The 27,122-nt window shown below is 41.2% G+C and overlaps 1 protein-coding gene across 1 annotated transcript in view; it reads left to right on the top strand.

The window, feature by feature from the left end:
• Positions 1–26,739, top strand: part of DTX1 (deltex E3 ubiquitin ligase 1) — a 115,026-nt gene extending 88,287 nt beyond the window's left edge. Inside the window, exons 4-10 of the mRNA XM_040351931.1 lie at positions 4,490–4,551; positions 6,842–7,003; positions 16,902–16,963; positions 17,804–17,962; positions 18,228–18,389; positions 19,263–19,352; positions 21,897–26,739. Of these exons, the coding sequence (XP_040207865.1) occupies positions 4,490–4,551; positions 6,842–7,003; positions 16,902–16,963; positions 17,804–17,962; positions 18,228–18,389; positions 19,263–19,352; positions 21,897–22,115 (916 nt within the window). The 3' untranslated portion in view covers positions 22,116–26,739. The remainder of the gene's footprint in view (positions 1–4,489; positions 4,552–6,841; positions 7,004–16,901; positions 16,964–17,803; positions 17,963–18,227; positions 18,390–19,262; positions 19,353–21,896) is intronic.
• Positions 26,740–27,122: the final 383 nt, after the last annotated feature.

The following is a 27,122-nucleotide window of genomic DNA, read 5'->3' as shown; positions in this document are numbered from 1 at the left end:
TGTGTAAATAATAAATACATGTGTAATAAGGAAAATTCATTCATAGAAAATGTGAATAAAAACATAATATAATGTTAAAAAATATATATTGATAAACGTAGTTGTTGTAATAACTGACAATAACATTTGTCATTTAATGCATCTCTAATGAAAAAAATCCTATTTAGTTTAATCTATGAAGACCCGTTGTAAACCCAACAGGTTAAAAATTACTTCATAGAGAACACTTCATAAAAAATGGAAGGATGCGTATAATGACAAATGTAATGGGAGCCGAACCCATAAGCCAATTTGCTGAATAAATGTATATATATTTTGATTGTTGTGTAGTTACTTAATAAAGGAACTCTGTTGTTGTTATGAAAACATACAACCAATAGTTCTGAAACAATGGAACAAAGATACACTCTGTGTGGCTGTATTTGTATGGTTGATATGCGAAGACATTAATACTGGTGGTGGGAATTGTTGCAAACAAGAACCAGAAAGCATAAATTACCGTTACCGGTTTGTTCAATATACAATCGAAAGTGTTTGTTTTATCGATTTAATGAAGGCAAACAAAATACCTGTTGGTCTCGCAAGAAATCTCATCTGCTGATGACTTCAGCCAGCCATACATGGAGTGAAATTTGGCCAGTTCAGCAGGAACTGGCTGAATTTCACTCCATGTATGGGCAGACTGATTGTACCCAAGTCAACCCATCGATCAACTTTGGTACAACCAGCCTGTTGGATTTTTCTACATATGATTACTGCCAGTGGCTATAGCGGCTAGTGATAACCATAATATTCTGCCGGCTGGGAAAGCTCCCCGGCCCGGTAGAATACAAGAGCGCTGCAGGGAACCTGCAATACATTTTTGGTTTGGGTTTAGATACGCTTAATTGGCTTTGTACATCTCTGTACTTAGCAAGCTTTATATTGCTTCTCTCCCATCTGAAGGCTGTAGGCAATATTTGACCCACAGCATACCATTAACATCATTAATTCTCAGCATGAATGCTGGAATGCTCGGATGTGGATCCAGCCCTACAAAGCAAAGCACAGAGTGCTCATAACCTGAATAAAGAGCATTCTGTTTCTACTCACACCTCAGTGGCTGGTCCTACAACTGACCCTCTAAATAGTCTGTATCGTATACCTGTGTTCTCCTCATTCTTCCCCTTGATTTTGTTATACTTATGATTTCCAACTGCAGGGCTGCAGGAAATGAACTTAGCAAGTGATAGTAGGGAGGGTTTTTAAACCCTCGTAGCACCCTCTAGTAGTGTGTGCTACTAGAATTTAGAGTAGGTAAAAGCATATTTCTGGCCAGGAATAAACCTGAGTCACTGAATTGGGTCAGGGTTACTAGAGGGCAGGGCTCTCTGGTGCCTCCCCATGGTATCTGGAAGGTTGGAGAACCTTCTAGAACAGGGATATGCAATTAGCGGACCTCCAGCTGTTGCAGAACTACAATTCCCATGAGGCATAGCAGGACTCTGACTGCCACAAGCATGACACCCAGAGGCAAAAGGATGATGGGACTTGTAGTTTTGCAACAACTGGAGGTCCGCTAATTGCATATCCCTGTTCTAGAACCTTCTAGAACTAGAGGGCGGGGGTTAGGAGGGACTGCCTTGAATATTTATGGGCTCTCAACCAATCCCCAGCAGTGGGCTGGCAGGGAACTGGGATACCCATAAATAGGCCTGACCCATGCCAGAAGGGGGAGTCAGGTGGAAGTGGAGAAGCAGTGCCGAGGGAGGCTGTTGATGGCCCTTGAGGGACCCCTTATCGGGAGGGTTTACTTGAGCCGGGAGCCAGCCTTGAATATATCCCATTGGAAGAGAAGAAGGAGGGAGCAGGCATGCAGAGGAACCGTTGAAATAATTGTCAGGTGTCAGAACTAGCATAGCTACAGCACCATGTACATTAGTGTGAAGACATTAGACAGCTGTAGATATAATATTCAATAAAAATATTAAGAAAAATAGAAGGTTCCCCTTCCCTAAGTAGTCAGACCCATATAGTAAGTACACCCTTACTTAGGCGATGAGAAGGAAGGAACCCTTTTATACACAGAGTGAAGAAGGAACCATTACATTGGTGGTCCCCATATTTTGTTACTTCTCTCTCTTTGATAAGATCTACTACTCTAAGATTATGTTAGGACTCTCATAATTGCGTTTACCTGGCAAAGCAATACAAACAGCTAAAATAATCCACAAAATTCAGTAACCAGAGTTTGGTGAAACTAAGACAAACTCTGATTGGTAACCATGGGATGCTGAATTGGAGCTTTTCCCTATTCATGTGAAGTGTAAATTACAGCAACAATGCCCAAAGCAGTACAATAACAGTATTACAATAAAAATAGGCTTTAATCTAAAGTCATGGTATATACCGTTGCATTCAGTTACCCACAGTATGATTTGAGCTTTCACTTGTTTATTATACTCTAATGTAGGGTGATTTCTAGTTGCTGTGGATTACTGTATTTTGCTTAACATCCAATAATGCCATTGCCAGTGAACTGTGTGGCACAAATTGACTCTTTTGAAGTAGAAGATTGCATTTTAGAGGGCAATTTCAGAAGCTACAACATGTCTCCATTGCAGTCCCCTGAGGTCCAGTAGTCAGAGTAATTTAGTAGGCAGAACTGTGTGCAATGATACCAGGAATATACTGAAAATTATTTCCTGACTTATGACCCAAGAAGTAGCTCTGATCATTTGTCCATAAGCTTGTGTATATAAATAGCTGTGTGTATCCCTTACGTGTCTGGCATACAGAGTTTAGCCCTTAATCTCTCATAATCCTTGTTTATCAATGGGGTGAGCAGGTGGTGTCTTTGTCAGGATGCTTGCTTTACGCATTGTGTGATGTCACACCTGGGAGGGCTCAGTGGTCACACATAGGTATAAATATATATGTATATAGCTCAGATTTCCCAGATCTGCTGGAAAGCCTCATCAGTCCATACCTGCTCTTAGTCTAATCAGCATGAAGATAACATTGCATGGAAGGTGAGTGGCCACCCCACCACTTATGTATAGTTTACTTCTGTTATGTCCGGTTTCTGTAAATTAGAAATGTGTTCATGTTATGTGAAATATCCTGTTGGACTGGAAACTATGAGAGTTTTATGTTGTGACAGCTCTTTTCATAATAAACTCCAGCATTTGCCTGGTCTCCAGTGACAGGGGTTACACTTCAGTGGCCTGAAACAACTACACAGTCAGAAGTCCTGACTTGCATGTTTCAGGTCAGTGATTCACCAATTAGAGAAGCCACATGATGAGCATGAAAACTATGATAAAGCAGGTTTAAAAAACAAAACAGCAATGGCAGCTCCCATTTTTCTATCATGATATATTTGCTTTAAAGAGAAACGACAACAGTCTTGGGAGCTTTTTGGGAAAACTTTTCCAGGCAACTTACAAGGCAACTTCAAGTTCCATCCAGAACAGTACAAGGCAACTCCAAGTTGCCTCCAGGACAGGAGGTTTTCCAGTGGCCAATCAAACAACAATCAGCTCTGTGGGAGGGAGGGGGAGGGGGGATTTGCCTGAGAAATGTATGTTATCTTCCTGTATTGTTGCTTCAGTTAAGACAGTGATCCGCACTTCTGAGGCGACTTCCATTGAAATCAATGGGTACAAGTTGCCTACAAGTCGGATTGAAGTAGTACAGGAACCTTTTCTGAAGTCGGAGCGACTTCAGTAGTGTGTATTAAGACGGCTCCCATTCACTTCCATTCATTTTCTCGACCGCGCGACTTAGGGCAACTTGGGGCGACTTGAAGTCGGATCACAGGTCGCCCCAGTGTGAACCGGCTCTGAAACTGATGTTTTAGATTTATTTTGACTAATAAATGTGCACCCGGGACACAAGATTTATAAAGTATTATTGTTTTTCTGAAACAAGTGCACAACAGAATCTGTTTTCCTACAGGCTTTCTCTCTCTTATTGACACTTTAAAACAGAGCCATCTGTACACAGAAAGAGGTGGTGGAGGGGGACTGGTGTTTTACACTGAGCCCTGTAAACAAATCGCTTTTTTTGTTTTTTTTGTTTTGATAGACTATTCCAGCAAACCTATAAAGGAGACTATAACTCCATCTGCTGGGTGAAAAGGGAGATACAAAACATTCATATAAAATATTTAATATTTACATGACAAAAAAGAGAAAATAATTGTAATTCTTCGTTTTAGTGTAGGAATAAAAGGAAAAAAAGTTTGGGAAAACACATCAAATTGATATGATTTGTAACAACACGGACAATTGTAATAAATACTTGTTTACAGTCTCTCTTTGTGCATGTATTACAAGTTTATGAAATTAAATGGTATATCATGTATGAAACTGATGCTGATGGATGGATTATCATTCAAAGCCAATCTGAAGACACAGAAGCAGACATACATAATTTTACACAGACATGGTGCAATGGTGATATCTGTATGCTGCTCACTTACACTGGCTGTCTGTTTTATTATCAGGGTGCCAGCTCTGCCCGTGAAGAATCTAAATGGAACAGGCCCTGTGCATCCAGCTCTGGCAGGTCAGTAGAGCATTGCTGTATACATGGTTTGAAGTGAAAACACAGACATAATGCAGAAATATACTTACAAATTGAGCATTTAGTTGCAGCATGCCTAAAAAAAAATGTTAGATCATTTCCTTCAATTATCAGATTAAGCATTGTATCAACAAGAAGCATTGGGTAGGCATCTCTAGAACAGTGTCCCTGTAAATGACAAAATATTGTGTCCAATGAGCCATGGTGTAGGGCGCTTTGTTACACTGGGGACTATTTCAGTTAAATTACAAATAAGATATTCAGATATTACAAGTGACAGTGAGCCTAAAATGTGATTCCTGCCTAATATTATACAGTATTAGGTAATGTTGTTGTAGATGTAGCACTACTATTTATAGAATACTATAGTGTAGTCCTGTGCAGTAATGGCATATTATGTTGCTGTTTTATCACAGTGCAAGCACACTTCATAGAAAAAAAAGAAATGCATGAAATGCAACCAAAACAAAATAAAGCGATCCCTCTCTCTTCAGCCCCCCTCACACTCAACCCCCCTCTCTTTCACCCCTCTCTCTTCAGCCCCCCTCAAACTCAACCCCCCTCTCTCTTAAGCCCCCCTCACACTCAACCCCCCTCTCTTTCACCCCCTCTCTCTTCAGCCCCCCTCACACTCGGCTCCCTCTCTCTTAAGCCCCCCTCACACTCAACCCCCCTCTCTTTCACCCCCTCTCTCTTAAGCCCCCCTCACACTCAACCCCCCTCTCTTTCACCCCCTCTCTCTTCAGCCCCCCTCACACTCAACTCTTTCTCTCCCTCACCCCCTCTCTCTTCAGCCCCTCTCACACTCAGCTCCCTCTCTTTCACCCCCTCTCTCTTCAGCCCCCCTCACACTCAACCCTCTCTCTCTCCCTCACCCCCTCTCTCTTCAGCCCCCCTCACACTCAGCTCCCTCTCTTTCCCTCACCCCCTCTCTCTTCAGCCCCCCTCACACTCAACCCTCTCTCTCCCTCACCCCCTCTCTTCAGCCCCCCTCACACTCAACCCCCTCTCTTTCACCCCCCTCACACTCAACCCTCTATCTCCCTCACCCCCCTCTCTCTTCAGCCCCCCTCACACTCAATCCCTTCTCTCCCTCACCCCCCTCTTTCTCACCCCCTCTCTCTTACCCCCTCTCCCTCACCCCCTCTCTCTTCAGCCCCCTCACACTCAACCCTCTCCCTCCCTCACCCCCTCTCTTTTCAGCCCCCCTCACACTCAACCCTCTCCCCCTCTCTCTTCAGCCCCTCTCACACTCAACCCTCTCTCTCCCTCACCCCCTCTCTATCCCTTCTCTCCCTCACCCTCCCTCTCTCTTTCTCTCCCCCCACCTCTCTCTCACCCCCTCTTCCTCACCCCTTCTCTCTCTCTCATCCCCCCGACTCTCTTTCCTGTAAACTTAACTGGTTAATTCCTGGACTGGGTGAAAGGGTTAATTCATTAACAATGTTGGTCAGTAAAGTGCAACAAGAATGGGTTAATGTTCTCCCACTGGTCACTGATGCCTTTGTGACCGGTGACAGTGTTATATGAAGGGGGAAAGAGGCACATTACAAAAAGTTGAAAGGGCAGCTTTAGTTTTAGGAAAACGTTGGTCTCCTGCGCTTACAGGACTTGACTGTGCTGTATGGCAGAGCTGTATATTTCATGAATAGATGGACAAAAAAAGAAAAAATTCTAAAGGTAAAACTGCTTCCATGCACAAAGGTATTGTGTACTTTTTCTACACAAAAAAAATAAGATGCGAGAAAAGGCTAAGGAGTGAAATGTTCATCCACCTGTCCTGCAGGCGTGTACAAAATACAAAAAAGGAGTATTTCCTGGTAAAAACAAGTCGATGGTAATTGCATTGAACATGAAGGCATAAAAAACTATTGCTTTTTTTTTTTTAGGGTTTGCTTTGGGAGGGAGGTGGGTGGGGAAAATATAAAACTACAAGGGAGATTTTAGGAAGGCTATGGAAATTAAAGGATAAAGATATTTAATAGAAAGAGGGATACCCTATCCTGTCTTTTATGGAAGTATATTCCTAGGAAATAAGGGAATGTAACCTATTGTTAATGAGGCTTAGAGGCGAGATAGATGTCTAATAATTGGGAATAATCAAAGAAATGGGATGCGAAATGTACTATATAAAAAAATATGTAAGGTAATAGATGTATCTCCTGTGAAATATAAAGAACGATAAAAAAAAAAAAAAAAAAAACTATAGCTCATGTATGTGAATAAATTGTTAAACGTTTTTCTACATTTAAGTCTTTCTACATTTTCACAGGAATGACTGGAATTCTGATGTGCGCAGCCGGATTACCTGTTTGCTTAACCAGAGCCCCTAAACCCATCCTGCACCCACCTCCTGTCAGCAAAGAGGATATCAAACCTGTCAGTGGTATCAGTGGCATCTGCAGAAAAACTAAAAAGAAGCATCTCAAAAAAAGTAAGTAATATATTAAAACATATAAAGGTGCAGGCCAGGGGGCTCATGGATGAATAATACAATAAAGTATATAGACAATAAAATCCCATTTTGTATCTGATTTAAAGAGCCAGTCCACCCAAAATGGATATTTCCATTATTACCGGAGAATCAAACCACCTGACATTTTATTTTTTATCTCTTAAGGGCTTATTGGTAAGATCTTTGGGGGTAATCCACAAAGATCCGGCGTAACTTAATTTTTCCCATTTAAGTTACACTGCCTTAAAATTTCTACCTAAGTGCCCGATCCACAAAGCACTTACCTAGAAATTTTTGGCTGTGTAACTTAAATTCCGCCGGCGCAAGGCGTTCCTCTTTTCATGGGGGCGATTCCCATTTTAAATTAGGCGCGCTCCCGCGCCGGCCGTACTGCGCATGCTCGTGACGTCATTTTCCCAACGTGCATAGCGCGAAATTACGCTACGCCGAGCTTTGTGGATTGCGACGGGTCAATAAAGTTGCGTCGGGAAAAAAAAAAAGATACGGCGCGAAAAAAAAAATTCAAAACAAAAAAAAAATCGCGTCGCTGGACAGAAGGGTCTGCTTTTACATGGTGTAAACAGTTTACACTTTGTAAAAGCAGCCCTAATTTTGCGTTTGCAAACTAAAACTTACGGAGAAAAAACGAAGCTGAAAAGCTTTGTGGATCTCCGTAAGTGCTAATTTGCATACCCGAGGCGGCATTTCGACGCGAAATGCCCCCAGCGGCGGATGCGGTACTGCATCCTAAGATCCGGCAGTGTAAGTCCCTTACACATGCCGATCTTCTGCCTAACTATGGGAAACTGATTCTGTGGATCAGTTCCATAGTTAGGAACAGGGATACGACGGCGTAACAGCAGTTACTCCGTCGTATCTCTTTTGAGGATCTGGCCCTTTGCTCCTAAGTTACTGGGTTTTCACACCAGAGTTTAGAGTCACTTTAGAATCTACCTCCTCTATATGACAAAATTATATTCACCAATAAAACAAACGGTCAGAAAATAAACCAAGACAGTGAAGCCTCATCTGCAACTCCCAATGTGAAAGCCTGAGTGTTTTTACACTGAGCCGCTGCGCTGGCAGGGCATCAAAAACAGTACTCCTAAAGCGCCCCTTCCCATTGAAATCAATGGGCAGCGCCTGCAAAGCGCCTTAGCAGCGGCGCTTTATGGGTGCCTTTAACCCTTTTTTCGGTCACTAGCGGTTAAAAGCGACATGCTAGCGCTAGAAAAATGCTGGTAAAGCGCCGCTAGTTTTAGCGGCACTTTACCAGCTTTTTTCGGGTGCTGGCAGTGTGAAAGGGCTCTAAAGGTGGACATAATGGCGCATTTTTTTTTGCCTTTCTCTGCATACTCCACTCACAGCAAGAGCATAATTCACATTGGCCTGGCAGGACTTGGTTATTTCATGCCAATGTAATAGCACACATGTAAGGTTATGCCCCGCTCCCACTTTTTATTATTTCTTTTATTTTGCGGTAGCATTCTCTTATATTGATACACTGTTATATGATATTACACTATTTAGAGAGCCAATAAGTACTCTGTACAATGTAAGTGGAGGGTAGTTGTGTTTTGTTGAATTGAAGTGAATTCAATATCCTTAGTTACCACAGTACACTAAATAGTAGTGTTTCTTTGTTCTGCAATTGTAATATCTGTCAGCCAGGGGCGGACTGACAACTCATGGGGCCCCCGGGCAATAGAAGATTATGGGGCCCCTGGGCTTATAGATGGCCAGGAGGCAGTGCAGAGGCGGGGCAGCTAAAATCTCCGGATTTTCACATCAAAAGCATGTCGGTTTCGGACATATCCGGGACAGATCTGAAAAAAACATAGATTTTTACATACTGTCCCTGGTTTTACTGAGCCTGGCAACCCTGATGGGGCCCCCTAGTGGCATGGGGCCCTCGGGCAGTGCCCGAGTGACTTAATGGTCAGTCCGCCCCTGCTGTCAGCAATGTCAGCATATTGGCCAAGCTGAGCTGCACTACCTTTTTTATTTTCACCTTTCTAAAAAGTTAAAAACGGGTTATTGATTTGTGTTTGTTGAGAGCTTTGTCGTTAAAAAAAAAAGTTTACAGGAAAGAAAAATCACTTATTTCCCCCATCAACACAGTCAGTGTTGATGAATCCCTCACACAGAGCCATTGTGTTTTCCCAGTGGGGGGTGGGGGAAGCTCTCCTGGCCGAGAGAACGCACAGTGATTATTGCAAGTGGCTATAGCCGCTGATAATAATCGCATGAAAAATCCAATAGGCTGGTTGTACTCGCATTGATCTATCGATCAACTTGGGTGCAATCAGCATGTTTCAAGTCTTGAACCATCTATGACTGGCTTAACTGTATGCAGATGAAAAGAAGTATAGCCAAAGGTTTCTTGTTCATACTACATTTGTGGGTCTCAGGAGTGTACTTATTGCTGCTCTCCTTTAACCCAGATTCAACCAACAGTGAGCTAAAGCCCTCTGTAAGCTCGGCTGACATCACAGAGAATCCTGACAATAATGTTGGGATCCACAAAGATGCCTGATCGGCAGCTGGCCCAGCCTCTCGGTGTGCCGCTAAGGCCGGCCATATGCGGTTCGAATCTCGACCAGGTCTGTCGATCTCAAAACATTAATGGGCAGGCTTAATGTACCAAGTTGATCGATTGATCAACCTGGGTACAACCAGCGTGCCGGGGTTTGCTTAGATTATCGCAAACGGCTGCTATAGCTGCTAGCGATAATCACTATCTTCTCCTTGCGGGGACGGCTCCCCCTGCCCACTCCCGCCTGGTGAAGACAATTGCTGATTCACCTGTCAGCACTGTCTGTGTTGATGGGGGAATTGTGCAAATTCGTTTCCTGCAACCTGTGGTTGGCCGGCCTTAGAGCCTTAACCAGCTGCTCTCATGGAAGACTGAAAACTGAGTGATCAGCAGTCAAGACATCACTCAGTTCTTGGGCTTAGAGCTGACGGGGACAACTGCAGCATTGGACCTATGATGCAGCCATACAGTATAGGCAAGTATGATTGTTTGTTTTTTGCTATCCAACACTTCTTCTTTATTTACAGTATGTAATGATAGTATTCAGTATATTTAGATTATTCTCCACACATGCAGACCAAACTGTCCAGGAAATTGACAGGGGCTGGGTCAAAATTTAACAATCCCTAAAAAAGAGGATTTACTGTGGTCAGTTGTGAACAGGGATAGGCTGGATTTAGAACTGTGCAGTCTGTTGCGGTGTGCTACTGTACATTATTTTGCACAATAAAGTACATTGTGGTTAGGCAGCAAAGTTCATTTTGAATGGGCTACCAGTACACAGCAATAAACTAAAAAAAAGGTGCATGACCTTTTTTTTTAAAGCAGTGTACCACATCATGTGAGTTGTGGTGTGCTACCGTGTGGCAGCATTGCCTGCTACTGTTTATGTGCATTGGGTGCCATGCCAAATTAATGGCGTACTGTGGTGTGGTGCTATTCAAACTGAACAGTATGTGCTCTGCAGTAACGGGCAGTAAAAAAATTCACATTTTTCCCAAACACTATCTCAGTGCCTAAGTCTAAATGGGCCCTTATACAGTAGTTTGTTCTAACTCTTGGCACTGTTACTTCAGTTGGACAGCTTGCTGCTTACAGACTACATGTAAATATAGAGAACATTTTAAAGAAGGGAAATTAATAAAAGTAATAGCAGTAATATAATCAGGTAATAAGCAAGTGTTCATTTTATATTTCTTACAATGCATACATACACTATATTTCAGTATTGTGACACCTGCCTTTACACATAAACATAAACTTTAATGGCATCCCAGTCCTAGTCCATAGGGTTCGATACTAAGTTGGCCCTTTGCAGCTATAACAGCTTTAACTCTTCTGGGAAGGCTGCCCACAAGGTTTAGAAGTGTGTCTATGGGAATGACCATTCTTCCAGAAGCGCATTTGTGAGGTCAGACACTGATGTTGGACAAGAAGGCCTGGCTCGCAGTCTCCGCTGTTCTTCATCCCAAAGGCATTCTATCGGGTTGAGATCAGGACTCTGTGCAGGCCAGTCAAGTTCCTCCACTCCAAAAATCGCTATTCCATGTCTTTATGGACCTTGCTTTGTGCACTAGTCCAAATCATTTGGTTGAGGGGGATTATGGTGTGAGGTTGTTTTTCAAAGGTTGGGCTTGGCCCCTTCCAGTGAAGGGAACTCTTAAGGCATCAGCATACCAAGACATTATCGCCAATTTCATGTTCCAAACTTTGTGGGAACAGTTTGGGGATGGCCCCTTCCTGTTCCAACATAACTGTGCACCAGTGCACAAAGCAAGGTCAATAAAGACATAGTTAAGCAAGTTTGGGGTGGAGGAACTTGACCGGCCTTCTTGTCCAACATCAGCACCTGATCTCACAAATGCGCTTTTGGAAGAAGGGCCAAACATTCCCATAGACACACTCCTAAACCTTGTGGACAGACTTCCCAGAAAAGTTGAAGCTGTTACATGGAAACTACATTGTTTGGGATGCAATTTGTTGGTAATTACTTGTCAGTAGTGTATACTTATACAAAATTTCAGTGTACAGACAGATTTTCAATGATCATTATACAGATGTCTGTATTGGTCACCTAAACCTCCATACATTCCGCTCAGGTGGCAGAGTGTATTTTACAGACATTGAGTAATACAGCAAGATTTTCTACTGTTTGCGCACTATTATTATGATCATTTATTCTCAGTGTAGCAAGCGTGAGCTTTGCAGAGAAGACCGATGTTCTGTAACAGCCCATTATGCCTAGTCTTTTGGGGAGATGAACTGGAACCACATCAGACTGCTTTTTTCTTCTATAGGTTTACTGGCTTCTAAAGTTTGATGCAAGCTTCAAAAACATTTGGCAAGCTCTTTAGGGATGGTTCCTAATCTATCTTGAGGATTACCTATACTTAAACTCAACATCGCAAAGAGGATTTCTTCTTTTGAAACACAGATTTAAAAAATACTTTAACAAATTAGTGTATAAAAGGACCAAAGAATTTGTGTCTGAAAGCACCACACTGCTGATTAGGCATTATATGTACTACAGGCTTTATATCCAGTTGTTTTACGTAACTTATATTTCATTTAAAGCATACCTGAACTGATTGAGATATGAAACTGGCTACTGCTGATTTCTGTAAAAACGCAATATAAATATAAAAATGATAGTTGCCTGGCTTTTTGGCATCGATACTGACCTGGAACAAGACTGCAAATCAGCAGTCAGGATTTTTTATCTACATACTTGTTCTCAGTCAGTGATTTAGAATGTACTAAAGCCACTGGACCAGAATGACAGCCAAAGAAATTGTATTTACATTACAAAAGGGGATGGTGGCAATTTCAAGCACCATATATAGTACATATATCAGTACAGTTCCCCTTAATACAAATAGTACAGCACTATAAACCCGTCATTGTACTGATTTATAGGGCAAGTGAACTTTTAGTTTACATCAGCTAAATATACCAAAGGTGCTTCAGAAGGTGTGCACAGTCTTACAATTTTTTCAGCCACAGTAGAAATATCTGTTGTCACCATGCTGCAGATAAGGACCCTTGTTCTGAGTGTGGAAGCAGAGGTCTCTCTACTAAATCAGAGGTATAGCTAGGGTCGCCACCTGTCCAGGATTCACCTGGACAGTTCGGGTTTAGAATCATGTGTCCAGGTTTCAGACTGTCTGAAACCAAGACACATTATTTAGACTGGACTATGGCTTTCCAGCAGTTGTCTAAGCTAAGAGTGTCTGTTACACTCTAAAGCCGAAACTAACAACCCCCCCAAACACACAGACAGGAGAGGAGAGAGGGCTCGATCTGCACCTCTTCCTCCCACCCCTACTTCTCTGTGTCTGGCCACACTCCAATACCCAGCGCTGTGCCTCATAAATGGAAAGTTGGGGCCGGAAATTTGAAGTCCAGCAGCCTCAGATACATCTGGATGAGAGTTGCTGACTGCCAAGGGGTGAGTGAGCTCACCACCCATCCCTGTCTGTGACTGAAGTCTCCCCTTTCTCTTTCCTGCCTCTCAGGCCCCGTACACACGAGAGGATCCATCCGCTGAAAAATCTCAGCGGATCGGTTTCAGTGGATAGATCCCCTGGTGTGTACGTTCCAGCGGATATTTATCCGCGGATATTTCCGATTTCCAGCAGATAAAAATTTGTTAGCATGCTAACAAATCTATCCGCTGGAATCGGCTCCAGCGGATCGATCCGGTGGTCTGTACAGACTCACCGGATCGATCCATCCGAACCCGTCCCTCGCATGCGTCGTAATGATTCGACGCATGCGTGGATTTTCTTATATGACAGCGTCGCGCAGGTCGCCGCGTCATCATCACGGCACGGCGCGACAAGTCACCGCGATTGAATTCCGCTCAGATTTGGATCCGATGGTGAGTACATGCCAACGAATCCTATCGTGTGTACCAGGCCTGAGAGGTAAATCAGGGTTCTCAGAGCTCCCCTTACATCAAAGATATATAAAGAAGGTAAATCAGCGCAAAATGCAAAACCCAAGTAAAAGCTGCTGAACACCAGGGTCAATTCTCAAATCCCTTAAAATAAATATACAAAAGGTGGTGCAGCGCTAAACAGAAAGTCCATATATGAATATTGTAAACACCATCCGTGGAATCTTTAGTGTGCACAATGAACATGCAAAACTCCTCGTGCAATGTGAGAAAACCTCCACCACAAGTTCAATAGGCCGCTCACCTCACACAATGGACCCTGCTGTGAAAGGGTCAATATAGCAGTCCCCTAAGGGTATAATGGATGATAATGGGTCCGAATCCTTGCAGCATGGATGGCAGGTATCACAAGCGATGATGTCTCAATCAAGTATATGGCATGTAATGATAAATATTACTAACATAGTGCTCTCCGTGATCACAAAAACATTTAATAAAAAAAAACAAAGATGCACTCACAATAAAAGGCACTCAGCCAGTGATGTGCGAATCAGAATGTAAACAATGGCCGCGGGTGACGTCACTGCGCTGGTCGCTCCGTACAAGTTATGTCCCTGTGGGCGGGGACTTCATCAGCGGATGTGGATGCGAGGTGACGCCCGCTCTTAAATAACAGAGCCAAAGGTAACTATAGAAACCGGACGCGGCAACATGTGACATGTGATATGTTATCGCCGATATATCAACGATCTTATCTTAATTTGGAATGGTGATATGTTGACCCTTCAGACTTGTATTGATCTTCTTAATACCAATGATAATAATATCTCCCTTACGTGGCACATTGACTATGAAAAAGTGGTTTTCCTTGATTTGGTCATCAAGAAGGATTTGGACCATTTCAAGCTAGTCAATTACTTCAAGCCGACTGACCGTAACTCGTATATCCCCCTGGGGAGTTGTCACCATCGTTCTTGGTTGTGCAACATCCCCAGGGGGCAGTTTATAAGGTTACGACGTAATTGTACCACTGATGAAGATTTTCAGTCTCAGTCACAGGTACTTGTTACTAGGTTCGAGCAAAAAGGGTACGATAAGAATCAACTGGAAGGAGAAGCGAGTAAGATTAAGGAATTGGATAGACATATTTTGGTCTCAGATCGTGTTGATACTGCTAAAACGAATGAACATAACTTCAGGATGGCACTTGACTACAATGCTCAATATAAAAAATTTGAACAGATTGTAGAAAAAAATTGGTCGATACTTAAACAGGATAAAGTGTTTGGTCCTGTTGTACCATCCAAACCACAGTTTATATACAAAAAGACCCCGTCTCTTCGGGACCGTCTAGTGTTTTCAACCCAGCTATCCCCTCAGAGAATAGGTTATTCTCTATTTTGGGAGGGTTTTACGCATGCGGACGGTGCGTTCCCTGTAAGAACTCTAGAGAGAATGTTAAAAAAACGTAAATTGTTTTTGGCCACTGCCACCAATAGGGAGTATGACATAGAGAAATTAATCACTTGTGACACCACAGGTGTTGTTTATATGTTGTTTATATGTTGGAGTGCGAATGCAAAATCCAATATATAGGCAGGACTTCGAGACCATTACATGTTCGTGTGGCGGAACACATGAACAATATTAAAAAAGGTCTCAAAACCTATAACGTGTCACGTAATTTCAAATTATTTCATTGTCAAAACCCCAGGGGGTTAAAATTCTGGGGTATCGAGAGAGTCTCTAAACATTGGAGGGGTGGTAACTTTATAGGCCAGTTAAGCAAAAGAGAATCTTATTGGATACACGAGACTCATGTATTATGCCCTGGAGGGCTCAATGTTGATTTTGTCATTAATTGTTTTATAACAGATCGCTGGTTTTACATTGTATAGTCACTTTAATGTATTTTTACGATGGTCGAGGATGCTGTCATGTGCTATCTATTTTAGATATAGATCTTTTCTGATTGAATACATATCCATTGTTAAATTATAATAATATGTGTTTTTTATATATCTATATAGATATGTTTTTATGAGGAACAGTTGGCAATTTTATATGTCTGCACCTTTTTATCCCTATTGGTTTTTGACATGCATTATATTTAACCAATTGTTCTTAATTTATAAACGTGCTTTTCGTTGAGCGATTATGGGTTTTTATGTATTATTTTTCTGAGCCGGGGTCACTCTGTTGTACTTCCGGTGTATGGATGTCCATGCCCTGTTTGGTTACTAAGGTGACCAGCCGGGAGATATCACTGGAGGTATCGCAAGTGTTTATTTGTGCCTCGGCATGGTGTCACATGATGCTACGTCTGATACCGTCGTAAACCTTGCGAGGTTGTACCTTAGTCCCGGCGCGGTGTCACATGTTGCCGCGTCCGGTTTCTATAGTTACCTTTGGCTCTGTTATTTAAGAGCGGGCGTCACCTCGCATCCACATCCACTGATGAAGTCCCCGCCCACAGGGATGTAATGCGTACGGAGCGACCAGCGCAGTGACGTCACCCGCGGCCATTGCCCATTGTTTACATTCCGATTCGCACATCATGCTGGCACTTTTATTGTAAGTGCATCTTTGTTTTTTATTAAATGTTTTTGTGATCACGGAGAGCACTATGTTAGTATCATTTATCATTACATGCCATATACTTGATTGAGACATCTTCGCTTGTGATACCTGCCATCCATGCTGCAAGGATTCGGACCCATTATCATCCATTATACCCCTAGGGGACTGCTATATTGACCCTTTCACAGCAGGGTCCATTGTGTGAGGTGAGCGGCCTATTGAACTTGTGGTGGAGGTTTTCTCACATTGCACAAGGAGTTTTGCATGTTCATTGTGCACACTGAAGATTCCATGGATGGTGTTTACAATATTCATATATGGACTTTCTGTTTAGCGCTGCCCCTTCTTTTGTATACACCCCTTACATCAGAGTTCCCCTTTACACCAGAGGTCACACTGTTTCCTCTTACATCAGAGTTCTCAGTGTTCCCCCTTCAATCAGGGTTCCCAAAGCATCCCTTATATTAGAGTCCCCAGAGTTCTCCCTTACATCAGAGTTTGCAGAGTCCCCCCTTACAGTAAAAGGGAACTCTGCGAGTTCAGATGTAAAAGGGGAACTCTTTGGACTCTGATGTAAAGGGGGACTCTTGTTATTAACTTCATATGATTAGAAATGTTATTTAACAGCAAAATATATGTATAGTTTACACTATAAAAAAAATTGCCGTGCCTCGTTGTTCGGGTTTGACATGAAGAAAAGGTGGCAACCCTAGGTATAGCTCCCCAAGCAGCAGGGAACAGGAGCTTTCCTGACTGCAAAGCTACAGGTCTTTATGACTCTGCAGGGAGATTGTCAGATCTCTCCAGAGAAATTACTGCTGCCAAACATACTTTAACTGAATTTTTTTTTTTTACATTGATAGGTAAGAATCCGGAGGAGGTAGTGCGAAGATACATACAGAAAGTGAAGTCTCCACCAGATGAGGTAAGCCTAACTAGGCCATTAAAGCTGTTTTGGCCAGAAAATACAGTATAAATGATGCAATCTTAATACAATCTCCTTTACATTTACTACCAGCTTTGTAGTATTAGGCCCCTCCTAAGCTTTCCGTTTTTATCCAGCCAGGTAGGCCCTAACACGGTCAGAATATAATGCATGTTGTCAGCACAGCAGGTAGAAACCACTTGAATACCATTCTGTAATACCCTTCATTACCTGGGTGTTTTTCTGTGCTGTGACACTTTCACTGACAATTATTCGGTCATGCAACACATGAATTTCAAATCTTTTCATGATACAGAAGTTTTGTTTGGTGGTATTTAGTCCCCACTTTATTTTTTTTATTTATTTCTTTATTTTTGACTATAAAAACAAAAACTGAACATTCTTAAAAAATGTATCTCTTACTTTCTGCTACATTAAAAATGTCAGGACAGTATGAACACTAGACACACCAAGTCTAATTTCTTCCCACTATTTTCAGTAATGAAGATAAATACTGGTATTGAGGAGGTTTAAACATGGAGCTTAGTAATGATGCACTAGATACAGCACATACAGGTCATGCACATAGGGAAATGGTGGTGAAGGGATTAATGTACAGGACACATACAGTGGGAGGACTATAATTCCACTCTAAATATCAGTGTTGTAAGATGAATGGTAAAAGCAAAGTTGCTTGGTTATGCTATTCACACAGATTGGCAAGGCAGCTGTCATATATAACTTTTACATCAGAAAGTATGCAAGGGTAAATTTAATTTGACATTATGTGGTGGGGTGAAGGACAGAACTCTATTTGAAGGTTTTCTTTTGGCTTTTTAGGACTGTACCATCTGCATGGAGCGTCTGGTCACTGCCTCTGGGTATGAGGGTGTCCTGACTCACAAAGGGATTCGCTCAGACCTGGTTGGAAAACTGGGAAGGTGTACCCATATGTACCATGTTCTGTGCCTGGTGGCCATGTATAATAATGGTAACAAGGTAGGTTGTAGTATGACCATAAAAAACATCTTTGTTGCTGTTCAAAAACATTAGTAATTCTGTCAGTTTACTCGTGATGATCATAACAAGCTTCCATAGAGTAAAAAAAGTGTAGACATCATCACTTCCTGTTTCCATATAATGCAATGGGTCTTTACATGTCTCTGAAGAATAGAGGTAGCTTGAAGGCTTATGTTCCACTACATGTTATCATGGAATAAGACTTGTTGGATCTTCTTTATATTTATAAAAATTATCTTTGCAGGATGGCAGCTTGCAGTGTCCCACCTGCAAAGCAATCTATGGAGAGAAAACAGGTACACAGCCTCCAGGGAAAATGGAGTTTCATGTCATTCCTCACTCCCTCCCAGGATACCAAGAGTGTAAAACTATTCGCATAGTGTATGATATCCCCAGTGGAATGCAGGTACTAGCCATGACTTAACATGATAAATTTGAAATAAAAAGCAACGCCAGTTTGAATGATCCATTTACTCTTGCATTTTCACATTTCTTCTCAATATCTAATGCATTTTACAGATTGAATGTTAAGTTCCAGAAAATTACTGTAGGCATTGCTTTTCTAGGTATGGTTTATATATGTATAACTTGCTATATTTCTGCTAAACACACAGCAGAAATAATTATGCCAGGGATACAGCATGTGATGCTTTTTCACGTTAACATTTTATATTACTGTATGGGGCGGCATTTTTAAGCCCAACACCAGTCATTTTTGTATAGACTTGGGACGAGTACATGCTTCTAACAAGTATTTATTGCTGTCCATTACACCACTGGGGAGATTTCACCTCACTTCCTATCCCTGTGACAGCAGGATGAGAATAAAAGGAAGAGGTTGTCTACAGTACAGAAATAGTAATAATAATCGGACATAGGTTTTTAACTCCTCCCCATTTACTGAAATGTGTTTTACTCCAGTCAGTGTCCACTACTGGAGAGATTTTCCATGACTTTCTGCCCTGACACGAATGAGAGGAAATTTCCATAATGGGAAAAAAAAAAATCTAAGAATGTGTTTTGTCCCTTCCCCACTCTTACAAAAAAAAAAAAGATTTTCACTGGAGCTGGACATATAATTTGTAGACATGGACATGATGGTATAATATTCATTAAATAATAATAATAATAAAAAAAAAACATTTAAAGACCTCCAAGCAAGTTAAACTTTTGCATTATGTCCTTTGTAAAGTGGGATTTGATTGCCATAAGATTTGGAACGTCATTGAATTTTCCCGGGCCATGATTTGTTTTTCTCATTAAATATCTCTATTTTTAGGGGCCTGAGCATCCTAACCCAGGACGGAAGTTCACAGCCAGAGGATTTCCACGTCACTGTTACTTGCCAGATAATGATAAAGGGAGAAAGGTGAGTGCCATGGTGATGGATGTATAAAAACAAAACCTAATATAGCAAAAAAAAAAAAAAAGAAAAAGCCTGCAATATAGTCATCTCTGCAAAATGCATGTCATATGATGACCTTCATGCAGCACATACTGAGGATAAACAAGTATGAGAAATGTGTAATGTTTCAGGATTTCTGTATGAATAAGATCTAAAATGTGATCTGATCTTTAGTAAACAAAGTGTGGGCATAGCAATAAATAAATAAAAAATAATCGTTCTCACCTACCTGCTGCAGCTGTCCCCCACAGCCTCTAAGCCCAAGTACTGAGTGATCACATGACCACTGATCACTCAGTTGTCAATCTTCACTGAGCAGAGAGCGGCGACTGTCAGCATTTACGGAAGTGCCAGGCTGTGCAGGACATCTGGATGGAGCCCAACATTAGTGGCAGAGTGCTTCTAAAGCCCATACCGCTTCTGTGACATCAGCCAACAGCAGGCTTTAGCACTTAAAACAAATGCACTCCTGTGACCCACATAAGTATGAGCAAAAAAGCTTTGGCTATACTTCTCTTTTAAAGCGTTACTAAACCCACAACAGTAAATCAGTCTGTATAGGCAGTAAAGCATGCTTGTTATACTCACTGTGGAACCTATGGGGTTAATCCTCTGCATTGTGTATAAAAGGCTGTGTGATTCTGTTTCTCTGATTCTCCTCTTCTTTAACTAACTCCAACCTATCTACTGGTAGAACATTGCATCAGAGAGTCAGGCTACACATGCTCAGTTTGGTTTGTCATGCAGGAGAGTACATTTTTTTGTCCTGGGATAGTGCATTTGATCAGCACTGTCCTAACAGAGGGTCAGGGGGGAATAAAAACTCCTCCTACAAGCTTTAAGCAGATACTGATACAAGTCACAAGAATGCTCTAAATGTTGATGGGAAAAAAAAGGTATTTAGCAGTTTATATTTAATAAAACTATTGCATTTCCATCTTCTGTGTACTGTGGGGAACCAGATATAGTGAATGCAGGGTCCTGGTTTTAGTAACACTTTAAGACATAATAAAGAGAATAGAATTTTATTTTTCAAAGAAAACTAACATTTTACATTGATCTTTTTAATCAAGTTTAAAAAGTTAAGGTGATTAATGAAAAAGTGTGAACAACCCCGACATATTGAAAAGAGTACATTGGGTTATGTAGTGTAATAAATAAGTCAGTGCCAATTAGGTCTATAGTTTAGTGCTCTTCACAGAATAGTTCCACTGAATTAAGGTGTTCTGATTTTGTCTGGTCTTTACTATCTGTATGCTTATTCTAAGTCAGTGAGTAAAAGTACTCAGGCTAGAGCCAGAAAGCAGACTAGCATATTAAAAAGGAAGTCAGTAGTACCATCCTAGGTTCTTTCAGTACAATCCAAGAACAAACATTTTATACTGCATATTGCAGCTTACCATGCCTTAACTGTGGTGGCTGGATTTGTTTTTGTTTTCCTTTTCCTATATTTTCTCCTGATTATGCTGCCAGTAACGCACTTCCTGTCCTAGGTTGACAACATTTACCCACGCTACTGTGTCTATAGAAGAGCACCTCCCTCTCTTCTCATCTCCATTACATAGAGGGGGCATTCTGTAGTACACCGAATATAGCTAGGAAGGCTGATGCCTATTGGGATTTTTGTACAGTACACAGGAAATTATAAGGGCATTGGATTTCTGACAGGATCAACAGGTATTTTTTCTGTATATGCAGAAAATGTACTTTGCCACCATATTGACAAACTGGTAAGCGGCAAGATGTTGCATTTTTGTTCTTGGGTTTAAATCTACTTAAAGGCTGGATTTACACTTGTGCGGTGCGAATTTCAGCTCTCTTATCTCTGCAGAGAGATAAGAGAACTGTTCAGCAGATCATCTCCGTTTTAGCTGTGAATTTGGAGACCTGGGAGAGGGGAGGGGGGAAGTGTATTGAGGTGAATGAGAGAAATCCTGAAGAGAAATTAACACATCTGCGAATCAGATGCGTGCCCATAGAAGATAATGGGCCTGAATTCGCACCTGAGCCGCACCGCAATGCCTAGAAAACGCACACGTTTTTTCGGCGATGCGCAGTGCGAATGCATCGCACATATGTGAACCAGCCTCATTGAAAACAATGTATTTAGAAATGCTCTGCGAATTGGATGCGGTTTAAGCCGCACTCAATTCGCATAGGTGTGAACCCGGCCTAAAGTTGCAACAGGCTTGTTAGAAATCATAAGGTCAGAGTGTAATCCAAAGGTCTGGAGCCAGAGCATGTAGACAAAGGAAGCAAGTTTTAAAAAGTAGAGAGGGAGGTCATTTAAGACATTCAAAAGTCAAAACTAACAACTTAAAATAAAAAGCAGAGTTTGACTTGGTATCTAGTAGTCAGTCATGTTAGCTTTCAAAGTCTCTGTATGTATTTTATCCTGTAGGAACTGTTTTGGTCATTAAAAACCTTCCAGATGTCTGCAAGGCTTAACATTTATCTTAGGTCTGCTTGTATTTTAAAATATGCTCTGATTTATGCTTTGATTTACAGGTATTACGCATGCTGGTAGCAGCATGGGACCGTCGTCTGATATTTTCCATTGGTACCTCCAGTACGACAGGAGAATCTAATACAGTGGTATGGAATGAAATTCATCATAAGACTGAATTTGGATCGAACCTTACTGGGCATGGATATCCAGATCCCAACTATTTGGACAATGTGTTAGCCGAACTTACTTTGCAGGGGGTCACTGAAGATCGGCTTTAGTAATCAGTATGCTGGACCCTTTCATACACATAGGCCCAGCAGCTGGCTCAGAGCCTCATCAGCTTTGCCCTGCTCAGTACTGCCCCTTCTTTTTCAGGGGATTTCATCCTACCAGAAATGGAGACTCCACCATACTGCCTTGTTTATTTAAAGGGCAAATGTGTGATGTTTTTCCAGAGGATTGGAGATGTTTAAAATCTTTCTTATTTCAGTGATGCATGGAAGCACTCTTCACAGCATCTCAGGCCTCATGGGCAGTGCAAATAGCAGAGAATCACTTTACGAAGCATGAAATTACTGGGACAAAGGCAATCTGAATGCAGAAAGTTTCTTTAACTCAATGAACATGGGAGAAACAGCGCTAATTCACCAAGGTGTGCAGGACTTTGGGCATTAGACTAACATGCTATATAAACCATTTATGTCCTGGTTGGCATTTAGTCCTGGTCAATGGCAAGGTGTAAGGCCTTGACCATTCTAACACACCCACAAACGGATATGAGTGTTTAGCATCCTTATTACTACTACTTCAAAGCCAAAACCCAGAGCAGCCTCCTGTCTCTCATCTTTTGCGTGACCAAAGTACATGTTGTGTCTGTGTGTGTTACACAAATCAGCGATATATATATCTATATAACCTTCGCTATGGCTATTACTACAAGGTTGTGAGTGTAGAGCAATAAGGAATACAGAAAATGAGCCAGTATGCTAGGAAACAAAAAATTGGACTTACTGTATATAACATGGTGTAAGGTTGAGTGATTGCTGTAACCCATATCAGCCAATCAAAAACTGTTTTAATATATCTGCTTAGACTTATCTGTTGAAACATTTCTAGCTGGTACAGGTTACTGCACATCTTTGCACTATGTTAATAAGTAAGGGGTGAATCTGGATATTTATCAATTAAAATGTAGCAGATTTATCGTAAATATATCCATTTATAAAAAAGTACAAATTCATTGCCTCTTTTCTGTAAAAATTCACTCTTTAAACTGTTTCATTGTCATATCATAGAATCTACTATACAACATCCAGGCTTCTACAGTCTTCTTACTTGTACCTCTATGGCAGGTGGAGTAACCATTCTTTAGATGTTCCCTATATCTGCTCAAAAATACATTTAAACTGAACCTGACAGCTATTTTATACTTTAAGAAGTAGTATTATTTTTATTTAATTTTTTTTACAGTACTCAGTTTCTGATGGGACAAAGTAGATATGTCAACCTTACCTCTCTCTGCATCATGTGTGCCGATGCTTGCCTCAGACAAGTGCTTAGACTTACAGACAGGCACTTACTAGCAAAGCAGCCATCTTCTTCCTAGCTCGTTTGGTGGCTGTGCACCAACAGGGTGGGTGCACCCTGTTTGAAGTCACAGCTAACGTTATAGGGCACCTGGAAAGATGGGAAAAAATACTTTAAGTGCTCATTCACACTACAGCATTTCCCTTGAACTGCATTGATCCACGTAGATCAATACAAGGGCAGATGTTCACACCGTACAAGTGTGGTGTTGTATGCTGCGTAGAAATGCACACAATAAACTGCAGTGCATAAAGTTAAACGCAGTGTTATTTTGTGACACTTCAATCAAGTAAAAAAAAAAACGAAATTGTGCAATGCGCTATAACAAAGCATGGCACTGCCACCTACAACAGCTAAGTTATGCATAGGCTTTCACCAAATGGCAAAGACGTAACCCAAAAAAACAAAGAAGTGAAAGCAGTTAGGATATGGTGGGAAGGGATACACAGAAGCATTGTTTCTCAAAAACCATGGTGTCAAAATTCACCTTATGGTGTCTGTTCTCAAGCAGAATGCTTCCTTTTAAAAGTGTAAAATGCCCAACAGGTTCATGATATGCAAGTTTTGCATTGCATCTGTCAGAACAAAATGTTGTTGAAATTAAAGAGTGTTTTCTAAAGGAAACTCCATGGAATTTCCACACATGAAGTGAAGCTTTTCCTCTACATTTGACAGGACTCTGAATCCTGTCACTGGAGTTTAAACCACAGTGACTGTATTGAGCATGACAAATACAGCATCAAGAATGTCGTTTTTTTTTCTTAGCACACAGTGCCCAGTGGGTGTTTAGCAGTGTACTACTGCCACATTACAGAAAACTCTCACCTGACTTCATAATTGTATTGGCCGGACACATGTTAATGCTGCTTGTGATCCAATCTGTCAGATTAACAAAATGCACCCATAAATGTAGTGGGGGCACCAGTAACATTTATATCCAACATGAAAGACGCTACAAAGTTGTTAAACGCTTTCTCACACTGTATAATGATCAGCAAGGCTCAGCAGAGAATCTGCTACTCTGGATAGTCTACACTGTAAATGCCGCATACAGCCTGCAGTCACAAGTTATTTGTAAGCCGATTTATGGTTAAAATTATATTTTTGACAAATCATATACCATTCATGGTCTCCCATATTTTCCCAACTATCTGACCACCTAAAGACCCCCAAGGAAAAAATTACACCTACCCTAATTTAGGGTTTACTAAAACTGGAGAGTGCAAAATCTAGTGTAGCTCTGGGTAGAAATCAGCTTCCAGGGTTTAGTTATTTTTTTCTTTTTAGTCAGGTCAAGCTTTATTGTCACTCTACTACACACGGCAGAATGAAATTTCGTATCTCGCAGGACTATGGTGCTACATACTAATTAAACATAAATATACAAAAATAGAACACAGCAAAGAAGTAAATAATTACTGTTCATGAGATTGTGCAAGAGGAATATTTCAGGGCAATCAGTAAGATTATTTTTTAGTGTACTGCTCAAGCACTAGATATTTCTAATTAAGTCTTTGTAGCAGCAAATGTTTGTAAAAGTGTCTAGTGCATAGTATTGAATATGCTGAAGTTAGAAGCAGATTGGCTACCATGCACAGCCCCACCAGATTTTTCACTCTCAAGTTTTAGTAAATCAACCCCTTTTGAGTCTGAATTCTGTGGAAGGCCATGCACCTGCAGTAGATCCTTCATCAACTGGGAGATGGTGACAGATTTGTCTGTTCTTACTTGACCCATATATTTAACATGGACATTGTCATGCAAAATGACCGGTTACCCTTATTAACCCAAACACTGACCCATTATGATAAGCAATTTATTTTGCATCACTTGCACCTGTGCTTTACATAACAATACTCCCTATTCAGGGAGATGCAGTAAGCTACACCATACTAAATAGCAATGCCAATAATTACGAATACCATTTAAAATAGTATATTACCATTCATTATCTGGCCACTTTCATACTATGAACTTTACATTTTTTTATATTATACTTTATTATTACTATTACTCCTTAACATCCTCAGAGCGCGAGCACTTGTTGGCCCCAGTCCTCCATTGGCCTCAAGCCCCATATATCCATCCACTTATCTTGGTGATCATTCATGTGGAATGTCATCTACTAAAACAGTAGGTTTTTTTATATTTATTAATAACTAGTTGAGTCGTTCTATGTTAAACTATTCTAATTTATTTTTATTAATTATTACTATATAAATCATTTTTAGACTCTGACCCCACATATCCCATAAGTGAAAACGGGGTCCAGCAGCTCCACAGCAACCCGATGGGTCTGGCTCCCATCAGGTGTATGTTCTCTAATGAATGATCGGTACTGCCTTTGATGTTAACGAGGCGCCATATGCAGTTTCTTTAAAAGTCCGACAGAATGGGTGAGCATAATACCTGAATTAGATTACTACGTCGGTCGGATCAAGCTGAAATTCAGGCGTATCTGGTTTCCTGAATACAGCGCATAGATACGACGGCGCATCCTACAACTTACGCGGCGTATCAACAGATACGTTGGCATAAATTGTCTGTGAATCCGGGCCAAGGTGTTTTCTCATAGGTTAAGAAAGTAGGGGTGGATGATGTCATTATCTCCACCAAAAAAAAAAAATACAAGGCATTCGATGAATGACCGTGATTTGAGCAAGCAACCCTGTGTTCAGTGTTTAGAGGGATAGCTGCTGGAGCAGCACCTGGAAGATCATGACTATCACTGTATGTAGTGCAAACTACTACAGTGAATGCCACCATTCCCAGCAGCCCTTCAAATAGCACATATGGATACTTGAATCAAGCCAAACTGGACTAATGTAAGTTTGCAAAAAAAAAAATCTAATGAATAATTCCAGGAGTACCATTTTCAAGATGCTCTAAAGCTGAGCTGTGCTAGCCTGCAAGTCATACATTTTGTATTGGTTGCCATCCAGATACAAATACTAGAAACATATCTTAAACTACCCACAGTAACTTTTTTGTGTACAGAATAAAGAAAGTACTGCCCCGAAGATATAACCATCTTTACACCTAAGCTTGGTTTTATTACTCAGTACACCGAAACCCTCCCTAGATGCACACACAGAGTCAGGCAACAGTTCTGCTTTAGACCTCATTCCCTGAAAACTGTCCCTTGTATGGGGAATGACTCTTGCAGAAAATGGCAATATAATTTGGCTTTGGTTCCAAAGGGCTTCAAACTATCCATATATTCTTAAAGTGAAACTCAATTGCATGTGAACACCACCAACTGAAACTGCTATCTAATTAAAAGAGAAGTGCAGGGTTTGAAAAAAAAAAAAAAAATATTCATACTCACCTTGGTGGATGCAGCATCAATCCCCTGCCACCTCTATACCGAGAACTGAGCGATCAGATTGCCAATTTCTTAGTCTTCAGTGAGCAGAGAGCCAGCTACCGGTCTAAGCATCTGCGTGTATCCTGACATTAAAGTAATCATCTCTCCAGATCCTTGACTGGCTGAGTGACGTCTCCAATAGCAGGCTTTGGCCCGCTGTCGGCTGAATACGGGTAACGGGAATGCAGAATGAAGTACACTCATGAGATCCCGAGGAGAACTAGGGCCAAAAGAGAATTGGACCTCTTTTTTTAATATTCAAAACAAACTCACCCATCCATATCTACATGCTTTATTTTGGAGTTTGGTTTCAGTTGGTGGCTAACAGTTC

The sequence above is a fragment of the Rana temporaria genome, chromosome 1 (assembly GCF_905171775.1).
Source record: "Rana temporaria chromosome 1, aRanTem1.1, whole genome shotgun sequence".
Classification (NCBI taxonomy): domain Eukaryota; kingdom Metazoa; phylum Chordata; class Amphibia; order Anura; family Ranidae; genus Rana; species Rana temporaria.
Note: the sequence above shows the minus strand (reverse complement) of the source record. Positions and strands in the feature narration are given on the sequence as shown.